Below are 24,248 nucleotides of genomic sequence, written 5' to 3' on the forward strand. Positions count from 1 at the left end.
TTGAATTTCATTTCCGCTTATGTGTTCAAATGTGATTTGTATGCGATTGGTACTTTTTCACCTTCGTTAAATGTTAAGTAGCTGAATCCGCATTGACCCGAAATGATTCAGATCACTAAGTTGCGTACGTTTACGTGTGTTAGCAAATGTGTAGTTGCTAACATGTCTTTTTGTAGTGAATGCAAAATTTCTGTGTGTTTTTGTGTCCAATTTACTGTTTTAAAATCGGGTTTAATTAATTTGTAGACAGGTTTAACCCTTTCTGCTTAATTTAGAATGGAAGTTATTCCGAAATTTAGGAATCCTAGAATCAACTAAGTTTTTGGAGGTTGGAGCAGCGCACACTTTTCTAAAAAGTTGGCGCCATGCCTTTGCCTTCACTTCTATCCGAGAAAAAGGACGTTGAGATGGGCAATTCTCAATTTCCTAAAGTTGACTTTATAACCCTCAGAGGCGAATCCCAGTATAATGGTGTTCACCCTATTCAAGTGCCTATCCAAGTCATCGTCTGTCAGATATATATCATCGACATATGACCATGCCTCGTTATCATATATTTGTAGTAAGTCTGTTTCCCTTGCTGAGAATAACCCAGGACTATTCTTGTATCCTTGAGGGAGACGACAGAAATGACGCTGTGACGCTGTGTCCCCATTATTGAGAAAACGGTCAAATACCTACTTTCTGGTGCAAATTTTGACAAAAGAAACCGTTAGAAATATCTAATGTGGTTTTGTATTTTTTTACGCACAATGTTATTCATTAATGTTGTACTATGTGCATTTTGCACTGCAAATGTTTTGCAACAAGAGTTTAGGTGTCTGTAATCCAAAACTAGACAATATGTATTGTCAGGGTTGGAGACCGGAAACAAAGGATTGTTCATTGATGAGGTGCATGTTTCAATCACCCCTTGGTATTCAAGTTGATCTAATATCTCCCTGACCTGTTTTTTTAGCTTCTTGCTTAAATGGGTACTGCCTTTGTGCAGTTGGTTAATTTTTTTAGTTGGATTTTATGGTGAGGCGAGTCTTCATCCCATCCTACATGATTCTTGTATAATGCTGGGACTTGGGCAACTGCCCATTTCCTGGCGTAAGTATACTTGATAAAATGAATTGGAACATGATTAGAGAAGGCTGGCATAATTATTTCTTCGCCATGTGGGCACTCCCTGACAAATTCTGGTGGCCAGTCTTTTTCAGCTAGAAGTATGTCATAACCCTTAAAAAATTGTTCCCAAAAGAGTGCTTTCACTTTTCTAGTTATGTCTCTCTCCATCCGGAGCGTTATTTCATATAACCTATGTGGATAACGAACCCTGGTATCTGCAGTTTCAACTTCAATGTCTTCATTCAAGGCCACTGTCTCCAGAAGACCGCTCAGCTATTGTGACTTGTGCTGCACTGTCCAACATTGTCTGAGCCCATTCTCCATTCTTGAGTTGTCCTCAAGATCCTCGGCATGTCTGATTTTTAGACCTGCTACCTTCTTTTTGATAAATTGAGTTTTCTTATTTTTCTGAATGCGTTGATCGTCTTGGGACTTCACGTGTTCTTCTTTTTGTTCTGATCGTCCTCTTCTTTCGGATTTCTGCGACAAAGTCTGAAAGGTACGAGAGGAATGTGTATCAGTGTCTTTATCTAACCGGTTTTCTCAAATTACCCCTATTCCTGAGGTTATACCGCCTTTCAGAGGGCTCCTTTTGAGGAGACCTACCTCTGGATTGAGAACGCTTCTCTTTGGAAGTTTGTTTGCTATTTTCCCACTTCTTTTTAGGAGTAGTAGGAGTGTTTTTTGTAAAGACTTTTTCAAGACTTTCAGACAGTTGTGGAGCGACCACTGAGCCTCTGGCCTGGTCGCCCCCTCTGCCTCCCTGCTGCCCGCTGCATACCTGTTTCTGTGCCGCTGACCCAGCCGCCGCAGGACCGCTCTCCTAGCCTCCGCATTTCGGCTTTTCCCGCCGCTGCCCCAGCCGCCGCAGGGCCGCCCACCAAGCCCGACTTCTTTTCCCGCGGCTGCCAGCCCGCCGCCCCGCTCCCCCGCCAGCCGATTGGTCGGCCCGCTCCCGCCTCCCCGCAGACCTTCCCTACTGGCTCCCTTCTTATGACGCCCCCGGAGCAACCGCGCAGCGGACGCGCGCAGCGGGAGCACCGATTGTGCGCCGAAGGTGCGCCAAAGGTAAGCCCGTCTGCGCCCGTCCGCGCCTGGACCGCGCCCAGTGCCAGGACCCCTGGCCCTCGAGGACCACAGCCCACCCGTCGGACGTACACCGCCGCCACCCTCAACACGCTCAACACCGGCCGAATCCCGGGATGCTACCGAGCCACCCCGAGACGCACCCACGGACCCTTCAGCTGCCACGCCTGCAAGTTCTCCTGCAACCGGACCTGCCTCGCACCAGCACCCGCCAAGCCGAACACCAGCAGCAACCACCTCAAGTGCATCCTGCTCAACACCCGCTCCGTCCATAGACACGCCATCGAACTCTGGAACCTCCTCGACACCACAGCCCCTGACGTTGCCTTCCTCACGGAAACCTGGATGAACGACTCTTCAGCGCCCGACATCGCCATCCCAGAGGGCTACAAGATCACCCGGAGGGACCGCACCGCCAACCAGATGGGAGGAGGCATCGCCATCATCCACAGGGACACCATCCGCATCACGACCAACACCGACGACACCCTGACCACCGCCGAACACCTGCACTTCCAGATCCACACCGACCCGAAGACCACCCTCAGAGGCACCCTGATCTACCGACTCCCGGGACCACGCACACAATTCAGAGAGGTCATCGCCGACTTCGTCAGCCCGCATGCCCTCCCCTCCGCTGACTACATCCTCCTGGGGGACCTCAACTTCCACCTGGAGAACAGCGACCGCAACACCATCACCCTGTTCGACAACCTCGCCAACCTCAGACTCAAGCAGCTGGTGTCCACCCCCACCCACCTCGCCGGACACACACTTGACGCCGTCTTCTCATCCAGCAAAGACATCGCCTTCAGCCACGCCACAGGACTCCACTGGACGGACCACAGCTGCGTCCACTTCACCTTCAGAAGAACGACGATCCACCACCACCAGCAACAGGTTGCCCGAAGAAGCTGGAACAAGATCACAGCCGACCAGCTCGCCGCTTCCCTGAGCCAGCACCCTCCCGCCAGCTCAGCGAACCCCAGCCAGGCCGCCGACAACCTCACGAAGTGGATCAGCAACTGCGCGGACGAACTCGCCCCACTGAGGACCCCGCCCAGCAGACCCGGCAGCAAGAAAGCCCCATGGTTCACCGATGAACTCAAGAGCTCCAAGAAGAACTGCCGAGCCCTCGAAAGTCTGGAGAAGGGAACCAACACCGGACAACATGACCACCCTTAAGCTTGCCACCCGGAAGCACCACCAACTGATCCGCGCCACCAAGAAAACTGCATTCAAGGACCGGCTGGACAACAACGCACACAACTGCAAGGAACTCTTCAACATTGTGAAAGAGCTCTCCAACCCAAACGCCGGAAACAACGACATCACCCCATCGCAAGACCTCTGCAACTCCCTCGCCTACTACTTCCACAACAAGATCGCGGACATACACAACAGCTTCAGCATTCAACCGACGCACGCCACGACCGCAGCAACGCCGCCCACCACCACCCTCCGCGCCTGGACTCCGATCTGCACCGAAGACACCGTCCGCATGATGATCTCCATCCACTCCGGATCTCCGACCGACCCCTGCCCTCACCACCTCTTCAACAAGGCCGACGCTGTCATCGCACCCCAACTGCGGGACATCATCAACACCTCCTTCGACACCGCCACCTTCCCTGAGAGCTGGAAGCACGCCGAACTCAGCGCTCTACTAAAGAAACCAACAGCGGACCCCACCGAACTCAAGAATTACCGCCCCATCTCGCTCCTCCTGTTTCCAACCAAAGTCATCGAGAAGACCGTCAACAAACAGCTGGCCGCCTTCCTCGAGACGAATGGATCCCTCGACCCCTCACAGTCTGGCTTCCTACCCAACCACAGCACCGAGACCGCCCTCATCGCTGCCACCGATGACATCCGAGCTCTGATGGACAACGGCGAAACAGCGGCCCTCATCCTCCTAGACCTCTCCGCGGCATTCAACACGGTCTGCCACCGCACCCTAGTGCAGCGCCTCAGCAACGTCGGAATCCAGGAGAAAGCACTGGAATGGATCGTCTCCTTCCTCGACGGAAGAACACAGAGAGTCCGTCTACCACCGTACAAGTCAGAGGCCTCCGAAGTCATCTGCGGCGTCCCTCAAGGATCCTCGCTGAGCCCCACCCTCTTCAACGTCTACATGAGCCCCCTCGCGGCCATCGCACGCCAACACAACCTCAACATCATCTCCTACGCCGACGACACCCAGCTGATCCTCTCCCTGACCAACGACCCCGCCGCCGCCAGAGCCAACCTTCACGAAGGGAGGAAAGATGTAGCCGAGTGGATGACGACCAGCCGCCTGAAACTGAACTCGGACAAGACGGAAGTCCTCATCCTGGGCTCCTCGCCCTCCGCCTGGGACGACTCCTGGTGGCCCCCCGCCCTGGGCACCGCACCCAAACCGACAGACCACGCACGCAACCTGGGCTTCATCCTGGACTCCTCCCTCTCCATGACCAGACAAGTCAACGCCGTCTCCTGTCGTGCTTCAACATCCTGCGCATGCTACGGAAGATCTTCCGGTGGATCCCCACCGAGACCAGGAAGACGGTCACCCAGGCCCTCGTCACCAGCCGACTGGACTACGGCAACGCCCTCTACGCCGGAACCACCGCCAAGCTCCAGAATAGACTCCAGCGGATCCAGAACGCCTCAGCCAGACTCATCCTCGACATCCCACGAACCAGCCACATCTCCGGACATCTGAGAGATGGGCCTGGGTGACGGTCTTCCTGGTCTCGGTGGAGATCCACCAGAAGATCTTCCGCAGCATGCGTACGATGTTGAAGCACGCCGAGGAGACGTTGTTGACTTGCCTGGTCATGGAGAGGGACGAGTCCAGGATGAAGCCCAGGTTGCGTGCATGGTCTGTCGGTTTGGGTGCGGTGCCCAAGGGCCCAGGGCGGGAGGCCACCAGGAGTCGTCCCAGGCGGAGGGTGAGGAGCCCAGGATGAGGACCTCCGTCTTGTCCTTGTTCAGTTTCAGGCGGCTGGACGTCATCCACTCGGCTACCTCTTTCATCCCTTCGTGCAGGTTGGCTCTGGCGGCGGCGCCCAGTGTGAATTTGAGCAGTGGCGGCTGGTGACATTTTAAACTGGTGTGGCAGAAAATTATTTGCATACTGCACCGTAGCGAGCGAGCCCAAACAACCTCAGGGGGGTTCGGGAGAGTTCTACACCTCTCCCCCCCCCCCTCCCCCCCCCCCCCCCTCATGAAAATGTTGTAAAAAGAGGGGACAAATGGTGCATTTTCAAGCAAATGTGAGAAAGCAAGAAGGTTAATAAAGCAATTGTGAAAGTACAGTTATTACATTTATAAAGAGAAGTCATATAACCTAGGTAGCTGCTTATTTAGTATAAACACAGAGCTTCATAACAGACTTATAGATACAATGCATTTCTGAGTAGCTCACAGATGTTTTTTATTTAACAAACAACTAAACAGGACGCAAACTAGCATCATTCAACGTTTAAAGCTGCAAGCATGCAATTTAGTATATTTTGCTATAAGTGAAGCAATAGTGAGTTAGTAAGAGAAGAATGGGCAGGAATCATGGCAAAAGTTCAGTTGAATCTAAAGCTTAACGTTAAGCATGTGAATGACATTCAACCCTTTGTCATCAAGAATTGGTAGTGTCAGGCAGATTTTAAACCTTACTTGCTGGGCTTTATTCAGGCGAGACAGAGGAACACACAAGGTATGTATTGGCTAGAATCAGTTAAGATAAATGACGAGTACAGTCTCCAGAAGCGACAGAGGAGCCGCACTGGCTACAGAGCCAGATAAGTGCACACTTATTTGGTCCACTGAGGAGTGACAAGGAACTATTGGTCTATAAAGAGATGAAGCACAGATTTGTAGGATTAGGAAGGTTTTTGCTCTTTAGTAGACCCTTTCTGGGGGAGGGGATTGTTTATTATAGGTCATGAACAAGGGGAAAGTGGTGAGTCTTGCCATTGGGAAATCAGAAGTTCTTGCTCATTGAGGTTTCAGAGCCTAACTTTGGAGTTGCTACAGAAGGTCGTCTTTTACTTCAAATGCCCCAAACTACAGGACACCTTGAGAAAGGGGAAGGAAAAGGCTACAACATGACCATATGACTCAGATTGGACAAATTAGCCAATCACAACCCAGTGACCATTTAAGGGACCACAATGCTCCGACAAGAAACATTTTGTCACAAACGCAGAACAAGTAAGAACATTTTTTAGCAGGAAATCTATGTTGAAGCAGCACCTTGTTAAAATGTATACCTAAACAAAAGATTTTAGCTTTCATACAACCAACCACATACATACCAATCACAAGTGGGTTCCTGTTTCTTCTATGTTTATCGGCTCCTATGTTGTGCAATTCCATAACCTGTGGGGGGATTAATAGCCCTGAAGACATCCTGAATATATTCTGCCTCACCTCGCAAGTGAGAAATAAGGCTTGGCTGTGGTAGAAAAGAGGGACTGAGAAGATGACACGCAATCGACGCTTTCCTTATCTGAACTGCCTTTCATCCTGCGTGGACTGTAGATTCCTGCCCAGAGAGCCTGTTGCTGTTCCTGTCTTGAACGCAATTCCTCGCCGGACCCGCTGCGCGGGTCCCGCTTCGTAGCGAGGACTGCTGGGCTGAACTGGTCTCTGTTTTGGGCGCTGCCGAGGAGCAAGGGGGAAGAGCTGCAGGGCTGCGACCAACTGCAGGGACTCCAACTACCAGGAGTCCCTGCCCGGCCAATAGTCCACACCTGGCCCGCTCTACCTGCAAGCCCCGCCCCCCAGCGCGTCACTTCCCTTATAACTCCAACGCCGTCTACTGCTGCGCGGGAGCGCCCGGGGCTAAGCCCGGGCAAAGGGCAGGCCCTCTGTGGCCCTCAGAGGCCTGAGGAGCCTGGCCTGGGCTATACCCCATGCCCAAGTCACCCCGCCGTATTGATCATCGGATACCTCTTCATCAAGTACAGGTTCAGTATATACCAGTAACCGGTAACTTGGATTGCTAAACTCGTGTTGATAAAACTCCACTGTTTTATAAGTAAGAGGGAGCAAGTACTGTCATGGATTATCGAAAGACAAGAAGTATGGCTGCTGGGGGAACTAAAAAGTTAACCGGCACCCTTGATGACTTTATTATCCGTACCAATGCCTTAATTGATGAAGGGATTGTTCTAATGGACAGAAGGGTGTCCCAAGATTTGGCCATTGCTAGAAGATCTTCATTAGGTATCATCGCTCAGGCACGTACGCCCAACACTTCGAAAAGACCGGGACAGGTTAGACAAAGAAAATGACGTGGACCAGCACTTACTAACTTTGCAACAGGGCCTTGAGGTCCCCCCTAATCCCATCTTGTTATCAGAGGGTGGCCCGGATATTGATTTGGTAACAGCGAGGGTGAACAATCGGCCGACGGCCACTGACCTAAATGAAAGAGGGCTGAAAGAGGGGGCAATTCCCAAAAATAAGGCCAACAAATCAAGTACTCGCAAAGCTAGGAAAGTTAAAAACACTCATAATCAGGATGCATCCATCGTAGACCCTGTGGCTGTGAGTGGGGACCTGGTGGTAGGCGTAAAGGAAAAAGAGGGGGCAAACCTGGCAGCTGCTGGTTTACCATTAAGCCTTCCAGATGATACGATTATAGATGGCAGTTTGGAGGAAATTATGGAAGTAAGCGGTGAAGAGAACAACCCGGTGGAAATTCAGCTAGATGGAAGCGGGGCATTTGTGACGAAAAATAATAACATCCTTGATATGTTAAAGATTCTCCTTGAACCTATAGAGGCAAGGCTACGATGTTTAGAAAAGGTGCTGAAAAACATCCACAAAGACGTAAGTGCCCCTAGTTTCAGTCTAAATAACACGGCCCCCCAGGTTGTGACCAAAGTAACTAAGCCACCCTTGGCTGATAAAAATGTCACCCTAGATAAAAATATCGAACCAAAAAACCCGATCAATATCCAAAATACTGGAGGTGCAAAGGCTAAGACCCCTGACCCTAATCAAACACCTAATCCAGCTAAACCCAAGACCACCCCTCAAGTTAAGTTTAAAGATCCTATACCCTTGACCCCTAAGTTAGATTCAGCCCCAAGAGCTAAGGAGGAGGCCCGAAGAAATATTCATCTACCCCCAGACGCCTGTCCTTATGTAGTTATCTTGACTGGGGTAACAGAAATATCACCATCTCCTGTGGAATCCTTCCAGACATTGAAAAATAAAGTCTGCCACTGGTTATCAAACAACCATCCCCTATCACCGAATATCCCCAGTAACATCCTAATGGTTGAGAGAGCCCCTTGGGTGGGTGGGAATAGAAAAAACTTACAAGGGAATTGTGTTGTGGTAACCTTTGAGAACCCACAGGTGGTAGAACATATTTGCAGAGGAACCTCTCGTTACCAAGCCAGTACTGTCACTGCTAGGCCGCTCTCTTACTTCTACTTGCCTGAGAACCAAGTGGATAAAAGATGGAGTTGGCTAAGGGGCCCAAATGACCAAAAAAGTAGGCGCAGGTTCAATGCCCCGTGGGAGCAGCGATGTCACGGTTGGGAGGAGGGTGGTGATGACAACTGGAACCTGGTTAATAAAAGAAGAGGCAGATCTATTCAAGGTGGGTTTGTTGCAGGGTCACTGAATGCACATCCTTACAATTATCCACAGAATGTTAATGGGTACGATAATCATCTTTACACCCCAACGGTCAATCGTTATGAGTGTTTGTCTAATCTAGATTGGGTTGATTGACAAAAACAGAATCCATTGTTCAACTGGTTGCAAAATATCTCCCCAACCCCATCACAAAATGAATATAGTTTTCAGGCTGTGCAGGAGTCAAATACTGACCTAATTCCCATCACTAATCAGGGCCCCGAAGGAGGGGACAGAAAAAAAGGATCAAACTTTGGGGAAGGGTGAGATGATCGTGGGAACATGGAACATTGCTGGCCTTAGGAGTAAAATTGATGATCCCATATGGAGGAACTTTATAGCGACTATGGACATAATAGCCATACAGGAAACGTGGGACACACAAAATATACTTACTGTGGATGGCTTTACTACTTTTTTTCTCTCAGCTGTCACCTCTGCTCGGGGGCGGGCACGAGGGGGCTTGGTTACTCTGGTATCTGCTAAAATTTCAGGCTCCTTCAAGGAAATAGCTACTGGATGCCCGTATTGTCTTGCTGTCCAAATCACCTGTAAAGGCTCTCACAATGTCCTGGTAGTAAATTTTTATAACTCCTTTGATAGGGCCCACTCGATCAGTAATCCTATGATGTTAAACTCCTTTTTGTTTAAATTTAATGAGTCATCGGAGTCTGATTGTACTATCATGCTAATGGGGGATTTTAATGTTCACAGCTGTCAGGACCAATGTCCATCAAATGTCTAATTTGGCCCTCCGAATGAGGAGAACATTCACTTTGAGAATTCTGACCAGGGCATATTTTTGGAAACTCTGCTAGCCGAAAACGGGTTAACGCTACCTTATGGGTGTGATGAGGATATTCCAACATTTACAGGACATGGTAGCGGGTCTGTAATTGATTACATTTTTTTAAGCCACAGCTGTGGAAGCCATATCACTAGTTACTCAGTTGTGCGGTCCCATTTTAGTGATCACAATCCAGTTGTACTAAGGATGGACAATGTATTTGCTACAAGGGAAAGTAGGTTGAATTTGGTGGACAAATGCGACATGCGACTGACTGACCAAGGCCGTAGAATTAAATGGTGTAAGATAGTTCCTGAGGAGTTTTTTAGTAATCTCTGTTGCAGTAGCTGGGATGAACTAAAACTTTGCATGGATGATCAGGCGGGGGACAATGAAGTGGTGGAGGCGTACCAAAAGATTTGCCTCAACATAGTCTCCAATCTGACACAGCAGGGTAGAGGCAAAGCGCGAGGGAAGGAAGGCTGGTTTGACAAGAATTGCTCTGCGGCCAACCATAAACTAAAAATGGCCCTGAAAACTAAGCCAGTGGATAGATCGTTTGTGGCCACCCTTAGGAAAGAATATAAGTCAGTAGTTGAAAAAAGACGGCGCGAGATTAGAGAGGACGCTTGGGCTGAGCTGACATCAATAGATGTACTAAAAAACAGCGCCAAGTTTTGGGCTGTGGTCAACCAACCCTACTTTTCTAATTCCAGTAATAACGAAATGGATTGTGGAATCCAAGAGGACAAATGGCACCTGCACTTTAAGTCTGTTTATGAACAAGAAACCTTGGGGGCAGAGGCTTCGACCACCTTTACTAAACTGCCTTACACCCTATCCGTAGAGGAGGGTGAGGTGGCCGTAGCCATTGGTAAAATGACTAGTAACAAGGCTCCAGGGCCGGATGGCGTTCCCTCTGATCCTTTTAAGGTTAATATCCCATTTTGGTCCAAAATTTTAGCAAATGTTTTTAATAGAATTTCTAAAATAGGCATTCCAGAGACATGGTCTCAATCCGTGATTGTCCCTATCTACAAAAAAGGGGATAGGGGTGACCCTGGCAATTACCGCCCTATATCCCTTATCGATTCTGCAGTAAAAGTCCTAGGGAGAGTGGTTCTATGTAAACTTACTGACTGGCTAGAGGACACTAATACCCTCTCTCCCTTACAGTATGGTTTTAGAAAGGGGCGTAGTACCATAGACCAAAGTCTGAATCTGCAATTGCTTATAGGGAAATACACAATCGCGAAGCCAGGATCCATGTACATTGCCTTTATGGATCTGTCCTCGGCATTTGATTGAGTCAACAGATCCAAGTTATGGGGCCAGCTTCTTAAGATAGGAATAGACTCTAATATTGTGTATTTCCTAGCGGACCTCCATAGAGATTTAACAGCCAGGGTAAGATTTGATAGAAAGGGTAACTGCACGGATAACATTAAAATCACCAATGGTGTAAGGCAGGGATGCATTTTAGCTCCCCTGCTCTTTACACTATACATAAATGATCTGGGTGGAGTTTTGGGAGAAGCGAACATGGACATCCCGAGAGCAGGGAAGTATCTTTTACCCGCATTATTATATGCGGACGACGCTGCTCTCCTAACCAGAACTGCAGTGGGTCTCCAATGCCAGTTGAACTTATTTTATGATTTTATGTCAAACCTTGATTTAAGTGTTAACTATGGAAAATCTCACGTCATGGTGGTGGCTCAGAAAGGGAATGTCAGGAAAAATGTAATGACACTGCAATGCAATGGGCATAAACTAACAAGGGTTTCTAGATTTCCCTATTTGGGAGTTGTATTTGATGACTGTTCGATGTGGAACCCTCAATTACTGGAGAAAAGAAATGCCCTGGCACGTTCTATTTCAGCGGTGCTGGGCTTCTCACGCAAGCTAGGGGTGAAACCTCTGGAGGCAGTCTTAAAGGTTTATGCCGCTAAGTGTATTGCAATCGCCATGTACGGTGCAGATTTATGGGGTTTTAGGCCAGTTAAAATGCTTCAGGTAACGGAAGATAACTTCCTTAAAACGATTCTCTCTGCCACGATCCACGGCCAGCTTCATAGTCCATCAGGAATGCGGCGTGGACTACTTGGAGGATCGAATCGCCATCGCCCCCCTACTTAAATGGATCTCAGTTTGGCTTAACTTGGAATTGGAAGTGAACCATGAAATTTTTAAGGACTGCCTTACGCTAGATCATTGGGATAAGATCCCCTGGTTGAAATACGTATATCAACTATGTGTAAAGCTAGGCCGGCCTGAATTATTTAATGACCCATCTAACCTTGTTAAAGGTGACCTGAAGTGGGTTAAAGGGTTAAAAACACTTTTTTGTTGAACCGTGGGATGGACAGAGAAGGGGTGGAACTGTTAAAGCCATCGGTCAGGATTCATCAATTGATCGTATCTACTGGACATACTCTGGAACTTTACTTAAAGGTTGTAAACAATCCAAATCATAGATTCCTTTTAACAAAGTTTCGGTTAGACAAATTTCATCTGTTAATTTCTGGCCGTCCTGGTTGGACTAAGCAACATGATCTAGAGTTATGTAATTGTGATGGCTATTCAATCATGGATTCTGCACACTTCTGTTTTTTTGCGATTATTTCAAAACTATCAGGAAAAAGTTTATTATACCCTTGTTGAAGGGGAAGGGGTTTAGGCAAGTTAAGCCAGCTATATTATATTTACAACTATTATCAAACATTTGGGAGATCTACAACGTAGCTAGTTTCCTAAGCATAGCGTGAGACTTAGCAAAAAGATTAACTGGTCCTAGATGAATTACTGTAAATATTAATCCCCGTAACTTGAATCAAATTGTAAACTAATTTTTTCATATTTCTTTTTTTATTTAATGATGTATATATTGCTGTTCTTAAAACTTTACACCGTGTGTTAGCATTTTTTTAGTTTTTTAACTGGGTACGTTTTTTTATACTGAATTGTTATACTGAATTGTTATGCTGCATGGTGTTCTGTGGACCATTTTGTGTGTTTTTGTACTTTTGTGGTTTTGAAAATTGAACCGAATAAAGTATTTCTTGACTTGACACGTAATCGCCTACACATCATTTGGAAATTCAATGCAATCTTGTGGATATTTTAAACATTTGTCCTGTAAATATAGACATCCCTTTTCTCTTGTAGGTTCTAATCCTAGTTGTGTTTTTTAATCACAACAATAGTTGGCACTTGGCAGGGCAAACCAACGTGTCTATCTCATACACCTGTCTAAATGTTATCGCACCCAATTCCCTCATCTTCAGCGCTGTTCATTGCTCAATCTGTACTTTAAACTTCAACACTGGACAATTGAGGGTGTATTTAAGTTGCATTATTCAATCCTATTGAGCGTTGTCCCTTGATTCCATCAATCTGCGTGGGAGGCGAGAAGGATTGCAAAAGCAATTGCTCAAAAGAGGGAAGCCGGCTGTTCCCCTGTGGTGGTAGGGTGCAATTAAAGACTTCTTCTTGGCTAAAAGTAAACTCGGGATGCGCATTTCTCGTTAGATGGGCAAGGGGAACATATGGGTAAAGTGGGCATTCACGACCCACAGCTGCGGGTCCTGCCTTGAAGGATGGAGACTTGCACTGTCGGAACAAACACCGCCCTGCTCCACTGTTCACCTCTCCATGGCAGACCCCAGGGGCAGCAGCCCATGCTCCGGGTCTCACCACATAAGAATCTGATCCCCTGGCCCCCGTCCCACCTACCCCTCCCGCATTACTTACGCCGCATCCACCCTCCTAGCCCTTAACCCCGGCCGACTCTCCGACTGCGCTCAAGCCGCCCCCGGACACACCCATGGACCCTTCACGTGCAACTCCTGCAAGTTTGACGGCACCAAGACCAACTCCACATCCACTAACACTAAACAGAGACCTGACACCAACCACCTAAAATGCATCCTGCTCAATACCCGCTCAGTCCACAGGCACGCCATCGACCTCTGGAATCTACTAGACACCATCTCTCCAGATGTCGCCTTCCTAACAGAAACATGGATGAACTCCACATCAGCCCCAGACATTACCATTGCCATCCCGGAAGGCTATAAGATCATCCGCAAGGACCGGACCGACCAAGCAGGAGGAGGCATCGCTATCGTCCATAAGAAATCCATCCGCATCTCAACCAGCTCAGACGTCAATCTCGCCAACACTGAACACCTTCACTTCCAGATCCACATCGACCCCAAGACCACACTCGGAGGCACCCTCCTCTACAGGCCACCAGGACCCCGTGCACAATTCAGTGAGGACATCACGGGCTTCATTACCCCACACGCCCTCCCCTCCGAGGATTACATTCTTTTGGGAGACCTCAACTTTCACCTTGAAAAGAACAACCGCAACGCCACCACCCTTCCGGACAATCTCGCCAACCTCGAACTTAAACAACTTGTCACTACCTCCACCCACATAGCAGGTCACACACTCGACCCTATCTTCACCTCCAGCAAACATGTCTCCTTCAGCCACACCACAGCTCTCCTTTGGACGGACCACAGCTGCGTTCACTTTACCTACAACAAGACCACAACCAACAACCATCCTCAACCCACTCTGCGAAGAAACTGGAACAAAATCAGCATCGACCAGATCTCCTCATCGCTTCTTCAAAACCCCCCTGCCCACTCCTCAAACCCCGACCAAGCAGCCATTAACCTCACCCAATGGCTATCCAACAGCGCCGACATCCTAGCACCGTTGAAAAAACGTCAAATCAAACTAGGCAGCAAGAAGGCCTCCTGGTTCAACGATGATCTTAAGAAATCTAAGAAACTATGTCGCTCCCTTGAGAAGGCCTGGAAAAAAGACCCGAACACCAGCACCAAGGACGCCTTCAAAAACGCCACCCGTATACACCACCAACTGATCAGGAATGCCAAGAAAGCCGCTTTCAAGGACCGACTAGATAGCAACGCCCACAACCGCAAGGAATTATTCAACATCGTCAAGGAATTTACCAACCCCTCAGCCAACTCCAACGACATCACCCCCTCTCAAGCCCTCTGCGACTCCCTAGCCTCATTCTTCCACAACAAGATTGCAGACATCCACAACAGCTTCGACAACCGACCCGAAGACCAACCCACCCAACCCTCTGCAGAACCCCCACCCCTCTTGAACATCCTCAATGACTGGAACACAATCTCCACTGAGGACACCATCCGCCTGATGAACTCTATCCACTCAGGATCCCCCACAGACCCATGCCCTCACCACATTTTTAACAAAGCAGACTCAATTATAGCACCGCACCTCCGAGACGTCATCAAATGCTCCCTCAACTCCGCCACCTTCCCGGAAAGTTGGAAACATGCCGAACTCAGCGCCCTTCTGAAGAAACCTACAGCTGACCCCACCGAACTCAAAAACTACCGCCCTATCTCGCTCCTTCCATTCCCGGCCAAAGTCATCGAGAAAGCTGTCAACAACCAGCTCGCCGCCTTCCTCGAAACCAACAAATCCCTCGACTCCTCACAGTCCGGCTTCCGAGCCAAACACAGCACTGAGACCGCACTCATTGCAGCAACAGACGACATTCGAACTCTGCTAGACAACGGAGACACAGCCGCCCTCATCCTCCTCGACCTCTCCGCAGCCTTTGACACAGTTTGTCATAGCACCTTAATACAATGCCTCAAACATTGGAATCCAAGGAAAAGCACTGGAATGGATCACCTCGTTCCTTGCCGGAAGAACTCAGAGAGTCCGTCTCCCACCATTCAAGTCAGAGGCAACTGAAGTCATCTGCGGCGTGCCACAAGGATCTTCACTCAGTCCCACCCTCTTCAACGTATACATGAGCCCCCTCACGGCCATCGCACGCAAACACAACCTCAACATCATCTCCTACGCTGATGACACTCAACTGATACTATCACTCACCAAAGACCCCAACACCGCCAAAACCAACCTACATGAAGGAATGAAAGAAGTAGCCGAGTGGATGAAGTACAGCCGTCTAAAGCTGAACTCCGACAAAACTGAAGTCCTCATCCTTGGTACCTCTCCCTCCGCCTGGGATGACTCTTGGTGGCCAGAGGCCCTTGGAAAAGCACCCATCCCGACGGACCACGCACGGAACTTAGGTGTCATCCTGGACTCCTCACTCTCTATGAACAGACAAGTCAACGCCGTCTCATCTTCTTGCTTAAATATTCTTCGCATGCTCAAAAAAACATTTCGCTGGATCCCCACCGAAACTAGAAAAACGGTCACCCACGCACTGGTCACGAGCCGCCTGGACTACGGAAACACCCTATACGCCGGTACCACCGCAAAACTCCAGAAAAAACTCCAACGCATCCAGAACGCCTCAGCCAGACTCATACTAGACATCCCGCGTAAAGACCACATCTCTGGACACCTGAAAAACCTCCACTGGCTCCCCGTTAACAAGAGGATTACTTTCCGCCTCCTAACCCACGCACACAAAGCACTCTACGAACTTGGACCCGAATGCCTCAACTCACGACTTTCCTTCTACACCCCCTCCCGCCACCTACGATCCTCCAACCAAGCCCTTGCAACTGTACCGCGCATCAACAAAACCACCATGGGAGGCAGATCCTTCTCCTACCTGGCAGCTAAAACCTGGAACTCACTTCCCACTCACCTTCGCCTCACTCAGAACCACCTTACATTCAGAAAGCAACTTAAAACCTGGATATTCGACAAGTAATTCCCCACCCTTCCTCAAGCGCCTTGAGACCCTCTGGGTATGTAGCGCGCTATATAAATCACTTGACTTGACTTGACTTGATCTCACTACTAATAGCCACCCGAAGCCGAACTTCAGGTCTCACCGAGGCCACCTCCGGCCCATGCTCAGGGTCTCTCACCCAAAGGAAACTATAGTCCCTGCGCCAGGCCTCACCATGTGGCTACATTCCATGCTCCAGAACTCACTCACAGCAGCGTCTCCAACTCTCAAGTCTTTATATAACATGAATCTATGACTGTCCTCGCTGACAGACCGAAGTTGCGCCCAGCACCAGCTTACCAGGGACACACTCCGCCATCCTTGGAAAGGACTGCAGCTACCAACTAAAGCTTCCCAGGGCCCTGCTCTGGCATGTGGTTTGTTCGCGTGGCACGGTGCCCTGCGTACTAAGCTTAGTTACTAGCCTAGTGTGCAGGGCAACGTGCCACGCGCACAAACCACATGCCAGAGTTTAAAAGCCCCTGCTGCGTTCAGGCAAGCAGTCCGAGGTAATCAACAGGTCGTCGGTCAGCGGCCACGTCCCTACGTCAACCAGGCATGGACTCCCTGGCTGCTATAAGTTATTTATTTCAAGATTCTGATGACCAAGTTAGTCTCTACTCGTCTTCTTCTTAAATTCATCAGAATCTTGAAATAAATAACTTAAAGCAGCTTGACTAAGTAAAGACACAGTCGTGACTGAGTACAGACTTACTTTTAATATGACAGTCGGTCGGTCGGTGGATGACGAACTGAATCGCAAATCGCAGCTACGCCACCAGCCAGTTCGTCGTGATCAGCAGTCAGCACACTGCATGAGGTGTCACCATGCGTGTTTTGCACCGGCGGCCTGCTGCGACGTCATGGTCCGTCTGTCGTCATCATCAGAAATCTGTCAGTGGCCAATCACTGTCTGCATAAGCCACAGTGATTGGTCAACTCGGAGTGTTCCAGAGTGCCAACCATGCGCGGCAGGCCTGCAAGTGCGTGCCTCTCAACCAATGTAGACGCTGCTCCAGCAGCGCCAGGATTGGCTTGTGCATTAGGAGACCGGGGGCTGCGACATGAAGCAACCCTCGCTCTCCTATTGTGCAGGTCAGTGCGAATGTTGGTGCTGGGCTAAAAAATTACGAGCCCCAAACCGAGCCTGCGCACGCTGCTGCGCTAGACGAGAACAGTGCCACCCTTGCTAGACAACATGCATTGCAAGCAAGCTTGCTTTGCAATGCATGTTTTCATTGTCAAACTCACTGGTGTTATCAGACAAACGAACCCGGCTGCTGTGCTGCCTTACCCCCTTCAGAGGTCGTCCTGACTGCCTCCTTGTAAGTTTTGTTTGTTGCAGCCTGCGCCCGAATCGCCCAATGGCCCATGCCACTGTGATGATGGATGTGGCCATGTGGGTAGTGGGGCAACGCCGAAGCGCCCTGATGGACGCACCGTCCCATTAAAAAAAAAAGAGCTTCACAGCCGCGGAAGGAGTATGAAGTGCTGTGTGATATAAGCCGTTAGTTCAGTGTTTTTTTTGTTTTTTGTTTTTAATGCGCGTTTCTGCTGCTAGCGAAAGGGACACTTCTCCATCTTTATTTCTTTTCCGGTTCTTTTTTTTTTTTTTTAGTAAGTTAACTCAACTGTTCTTAAGTCATGAATGCTGCCCTGAAATCGATGTGTATGCTGTGTGATTGTAATTCGCAGCACTCCTCCTAATAACGTGGCATCTCTTTTGATCGTCCGTCAGATTTCACAGGAAATTCGAGCTCGTACGAATCATTTTGGAAATAATGACGAAGCAAAAGCAGATATTGTATCTCTTTAGCAAATAACGTTTGTATTAAGCTTCAAGCTGAGACTTGCTATTGGGGTGCATTAACGCGTGTTTTGAATCGAGGTTGGCGAGCCGCTGACCGCACGAGTCTGGTGGCTGGCTCCGGCTCAGCTTGAGGACCTCTTGAAGCCTCGGGCCCAATAAGAGCCAAGTTGTCACTGGAAGTGAAGTGGCTTAGTGGCTACACCCACCAACCATGCAAAATGGGAAACCCAGGTTCGAATCATTGCCCCGGCTCAGCATACTTGGAATCTCGGCCCATCTATCTGTAAATTAATGTGTATCTGTTGTGAAGCGCTTGACCTGTGCAAAGTTTGCGCAATGTAAAAGTGACAAAAATACAACATGGATTCTGCCTGTCACCCACGCTCCAAACTCCTCCTCCAAGAAGCGGGACAAAAGCATTAACGTTTGTTGTCGGAAAGAGATACTCTTCTAGTAGCTCAGTTGCATAGCTTGAAACTGAAAAAGCTGGGATCCAGCCCAGCCTCCCTGCTTGGCCAAACAGCGTCATTCTATGCAAGTCGTTTTTTCTCACAGCCTGTTTTGTTTGTTCATTCACATATGAGAGCACCTTCTGATCCTTGTGTTCAGGCGCGCTGTGCAAACACTTCTCGTGTGTTTGACTTAATATAATATCCTTTTGCACTATCTATAATAAGACACTCAATCTTTTATAAAGGCTACACATTTGCCTCTTGGTTCACTAATACTATTGTCATCAGGGAAGGGGCAGGAATATTTCTTGGTGCATGATTAAACTTTTAATAAATACTCCCCAACGCAGTGATATATTCAGATGTACTATAGTAAAATGCTTCAGTGTGTTAAAGATGTACACTTTTTTTTAAAGATCCCATATATTCTAAAATGTTAGTTGCATGATTTGCATGCTAAATATTTTCAAGGCTCGAGTTGTGGACTAGCTATTAGTCAGTCGACCCTTGACTCGTCTTTGGCTGGGCTCTCCCTGTAAATTGGTTAGTTGGATTGACCACATCTATTCTTGAAAGCAAAATTTCTGAACACTTTTGTTTGAGGGTAATCCTCAGACTAGACGCCATGACCTGGCCTGGAGGCTTTAGAATCATACAGTCGTGTGCCAGGTTTTTCTTCAACTCTTTTGTCCACTGTTCGGGTCGAACCTTGGCAGCTCATGCGCTGCTCTGCGAGGCATGCTGTATTCAGGTAAAGACTTGAAGCTCCGCCCACTCTCCGCCCATATTTTTCATTGGCTTTTGTCATTGTCCACTGTAAACTGTGGCTGTTCATTGGTCAATAGGCTTGGTAGTCCCTGATTAGTACTGCATTGTCTCATTTTGTAACCTCCCATGGCGACACCCCCTGTTACTCGGTAGTCTTTAATTACAGCCCCCGAGCACTATTTGCTCAAATAGTTGGACACACTCTCTCCTAATGCTTTTTTTATAGTTTTTATAGCACTGACGTCGAACGCATATGCAATAGGTCTTGCATTTGCAAGAGATTGAGCTATTGGCATTGTAAATTGCAATGCCTTTATTTATCTGTTTTATTGTTTTATAAGCAACACATAAATAAAAAGGCATTGCCATTTACAATGCCAATAGCTCAAATTCTCATAAATGCAAGAACTATTGCATTGCAAATACTTGTTTTATTTTTTGGGGGAACAGGGAGATTAAGTGGTTTAACCAGAATTGCAGGATGTTGAGCGTCCCCGCCAAGACTCAAACCCACTTCCCCAGCTCCGAGGTCGACCGCTTTAGACGTTGGGCCACAGCCACTCCCATCTAATCTCACATCTAATGCTAACCTCTCACCTTTGCAAAGAAGTATACACATGAGTGCCTTCAAAGGTCACACCATTTTATAACATCCTATGAGGGAAAGTGGAAATATCAAGGCATGTCCTCGTATGATGTTACATCGATACAACCAATCAGATGCAACTTATTACCTGGCTGATCACACTGCCCTGGATGCAGTCCTTCTGCTGTGTGATTGGCTGCCTGACCTGGAAGACCGGTTCCTGTATCTCAGCCACAGCTGCCAGTTCGATCTCCCGCAGTCTCCATACTTTTGGTCTCAAACTTTTCTTGCGTGTATTTATTGCTTTTTCCCTGTGTTTGTTCTGACCGCAAATATTATCCTGTAAAGTCCTGCTTTAGGATTTTCTTTTTGAAAATAAAACAGAAAACCGTTTGATGCAGGGCTCCGTGATGTTGATGGAGCCCCGCACCAAGCTGAAAACAGCACTGACAGGAACGGCTTTGAGGCGTTTCCTGACAATGATTTGGAAATGACCATCAGCTTGGCAGCCATTTCTAAATTCAGCGTGTGGTACCTCTGTCAGTGCGACTGAGTAATATTACTCCTAACTCGCTGTTGGAGCAACGGACTGCAGCCGTTATATAAATTAGGCTCCAAGTCTTCTCTACGAATCCTACAATAAGTGTTAGCTGTTCAGATATCCTCTCAGTACTATTGAATGTTTCTTATTTCTTTTTTAAAGAGTTTTATATAGCACGAATTTGACCCGAATCGGGTATCAGAGCGCTTTACATAGCACCAGTTGCGTTACATTAGGACATATACATTTTTTGTAAGGAACGGGAAGATTAAGTGACTTTTCCACAGAATCGCAGGATGTTCAGCGTCATTGCCGAGACTTGAACTCAGTTTCCCAGATTCGAGGTCGGCCGCCCTAGCCGTTAGGCCAACTGCTCTCCTCCCTTTGATACTTTGGGTGGGATAAAGATTAAAGTTCCTTTATCCCTTTGAATTGGATATTCCAGAACGTTACGCTTTGGTTGTCTCGAGTAACAATGAGGGTAGGGACATAGAGACAACTCATATGTAAAAAGAAGTAAGTGTGTCACAAGGCGTCTAGGAAAGACTTCACCAGCGTCCACCTCAGCTGAATGTTAATCTTCTTTTAACTTTTCTGTATGGCAGGAGACAGTAAGAGATAATGCGCAGTCTTTGTAAAGTCACAACACCTGTGATATGTGGTAGATCAGACTGACTGGACTTGGTGTTGGCTCCAGGGAAAAGGTTCTGTTTGTAATAGGTGAATGGTTAACATGGAAACCAGTATCGGAGAAGCTTGCAGAGAATGTGATACATTTTACTGTATTATAATAATAATAATAATAATAATACAGATATTATGTGCTTTGTTTGGTTGTTGTTCATTAAGGAAAGCTTCAAGAACCAGACAGAGAAGATCATGCATACATTTGAGCTTCTGAAGCAGTTTCTGGAGAAGGAGAAGAAACAACTTCTGAGCAAACTGGAAGAGGGACGCGAGGAGAAGATGACGAAGATTCAAGAAAAACTGAGTGAACTGGAGAAGCAGCAATCCACCCACCAGGACCTGATCTCAGAGATAGAAGGGAAGTGTCAGCTGCAGGATCTGGAGCTACTGAAGGTGAGAATTAAATATCTGTAGGATTAGAAGAGTAGAGTTCCTCTGAGGGAGGAAGTGTCAGCAGCAGGATGTGGAGCACTGCAGGTGAGAGTTTAACATCCCAGGAAGTAGAAGAGTAGAGCTCCTAGGAGGGGTAAGTGTCTGTAGCTGGGTGAGGAGCTACTGAAGGTGAGAATGAAACAGTGAGACATAGAAGACTGGAGTTCATCTGAAGGGTATGTGCCTGCAGCAGGGTGCGGAGCTGCTGAAGATTGAGTTACACATCTTTAGAACTAGAAGAGTAGTGTGCTTCTAAAGGAACAGCCCACGTGCGGATGTTGGTGATACCAGTTTTTGGATACCTCTGCAATGACCTACTGAAGGCATGCTCCCCTCAAAGTGTTGTATGCTGCTTCCAGACAACGGCCAACATATTGACATTGTTGGGTTTTTCCATCTAAATGCCGAAGTCACACCTGACTCCTTATCAACTTCTCACTTACATCAGAGGCATTCTAAAAATTGTGTTTTGTCGAGATTTCTCTCCGCCTCAATGAGTCCAGGACATTTGGGCTATGATTCGGATGTATCAACGCTTGACCTAGGTCTCAGTGAGAGCATCTCTGAGGCTTCTCTATCTCTTGATCTCCTGCATCCTGCTCGTGCACCACAACTGGTAGCTCTGCAGTGGAACCTGAAATCTCAGTGGGCTCTGTACTAAAGGAACCTCTCAGATTTCATCCACGTGTCGGAGACTGCAAAAGATCTGCAGTGGTGGCTGCTCTACCACAGTTGGTCTGGTGGCAGATCCCTCACCCTAACTTATTCAGAGCGAACAGTCATTACTGATATATTGTTGCTGAGTTTGGAAGGCCATCTGGGAGAGGCGGAGATCAGAGGACTCTGGTCACCGGCAGATACTTACCTCAACTTGTTGGAATTGCGAGTTATTCGCTTGGCACTGAAAGCATTCCTTCTGACTATTAAGGGGTGGTAGGTTCTCACAGACAACATAACTGTCATGTTGTACTTCAACAAACATGGCAGTGTGGGATTGTGGGCCTGTCATGTAGTTCCTAGGAATTCCCCAGGACCTGTGCATTTTCGATGACCTAAACTGAGAGCTTGATGTACAAACAGTCTGGACACCCCCACAGGATACGTCATCCGTTAGACCAGCTAATTCTACAGTGCCTCTACCACACCCCTGTATTCTACAGTGGTGTAGGTAGTTTCTGGCAACCACTGAACATGACCTCCCTGATTCCTCGGGGATTGTGGAAAACAGTACAGTACTTTTCTCTCAGTCACTCATGCTCACTTATTCTCAGAAAACACGTAGAATGACGATTGAAATGTTTTCAATCAGTATTTATTGGTCAAGCATCAGTCATGTGTAAAACCTATGTGCTGCGACAGTAGATCCATTTCTACCATAGTGCTAAAAAGAGGAACATGGCCAGTTCTTAAAAGCGATAGCATTTGCATATTCCTAAACTAAGCATCCTACGTAATATACCTAAAAGTACCTAGCCTAGATATGTAGGTGTAGCATGTATATGTATGTAGCTAGGCAAAAATTCCCTAGGGAAGCTCTAACCCCCTTTCCTGATGGTAGAGAACGAAGGACCCCGTCTCTGCTCTGAGGAAGACACCTCGCAAGGGATGTCAGACCACTGCGTGTCGAAGATTCTTCATGTAGGACCCCAGCTTGACTTGGAAGGAATTCTCCTCTAATTCGCTGGAGTGAAAGAGGGTCTTGTATACTAGAGTGATCACTGTGGAAAGAGATGAGGGACCCCTCTAAAAGGTATCTTTTTGTAGGGCAGGGAGAATAGGGGAAAACAACAACACAACATGCAAAACTCCCTCGTGACCTCTATTTCTTTTTCAGTGATTCAATAATGAATTCAAATACGGGCTGTTAATGAAGTAAACCAAAAAACCATAAACATGTACACATTTGTAATAATGTAACTTTGTTTATTCATTTTCTTTCTTTTATCAAAATTATTTTATATCATTCTTTTTATCATTTGAATTTAGCAAAATACAATTTATCAACGTAAATAATTTTCTTTACAATTTAGAAATCATTTTTCCATATAGCAACATCATGGCCACCAGGTAGAGCAACACCCCAAACATACAAACCAACTCACAAACATTCATACCTCTTGTACTACATTCATACCTCAATCACAACCGCAAATATCTGTATAATGTGAGACAGAGTTGTAATCAGTCTCTGTGACCCTTTAGGACAACTGCATATAGCAGGATGTAAACAGCCTCGGTCAACGCGTTATGGTGGTTAATGCAACAGATGAACACCACCTTCATCAGGACCTGCCAGATAACAAACCAGTTTTCTCTGCACCCTGAGGATTCTTTTACTAATTCTCCACAGTTGGCGGCAAAGGATATACAATAATAACCCTGTCACATGCAGGATGGTACCCGCTTTCTATCTACAACCTTTAATGCACTGTGCATCAAAATAAGTCTCGAGGTAAGTCTGTCAATGAAAAATTTCCTTTTATGTTAGTTCTCAAGGTGCTCAAATGTCATTTCTTCCCATCCTTAATATTAACACCCTTGGGGCATCATCTTGAAATGGACTGTGCCAAACCACCTCGTATACTATCTCCAATACAAGCTTCTCGAAAGTACACAC

At 47.5% G+C, this 24,248-nt stretch overlaps 1 protein-coding gene across 2 annotated transcripts in view; it reads left to right on the forward strand.

Moving 5' to 3' along the window:
- LOC147717711 (E3 ubiquitin-protein ligase TRIM11-like) overlaps window positions 1-24,248 on the forward strand; it is a 195,554-nt gene that overhangs the window by 54,244 nt on the left and 117,062 nt on the right. The window contains exon 3 of one of the 2 annotated variants that reach the window (XM_086924494.1): window positions 21,362-21,592. The exons of the other annotated variant lie outside the window; for it this stretch is intronic. Within the exon in view, the coding sequence (XP_086780620.1) occupies window positions 21,362-21,592 (231 nt within the window). The remainder of the gene's footprint in view (window positions 1-21,361; window positions 21,593-24,248) is intronic. 2 annotated transcript variants of the gene reach the window in all.

This window comes from Lissotriton vulgaris, chromosome 5, assembly GCF_964263255.1.
Source record: "Lissotriton vulgaris chromosome 5, aLisVul1.2, whole genome shotgun sequence".
Lineage (NCBI taxonomy): Eukaryota > Metazoa > Chordata > Amphibia > Caudata > Salamandridae > Lissotriton > Lissotriton vulgaris.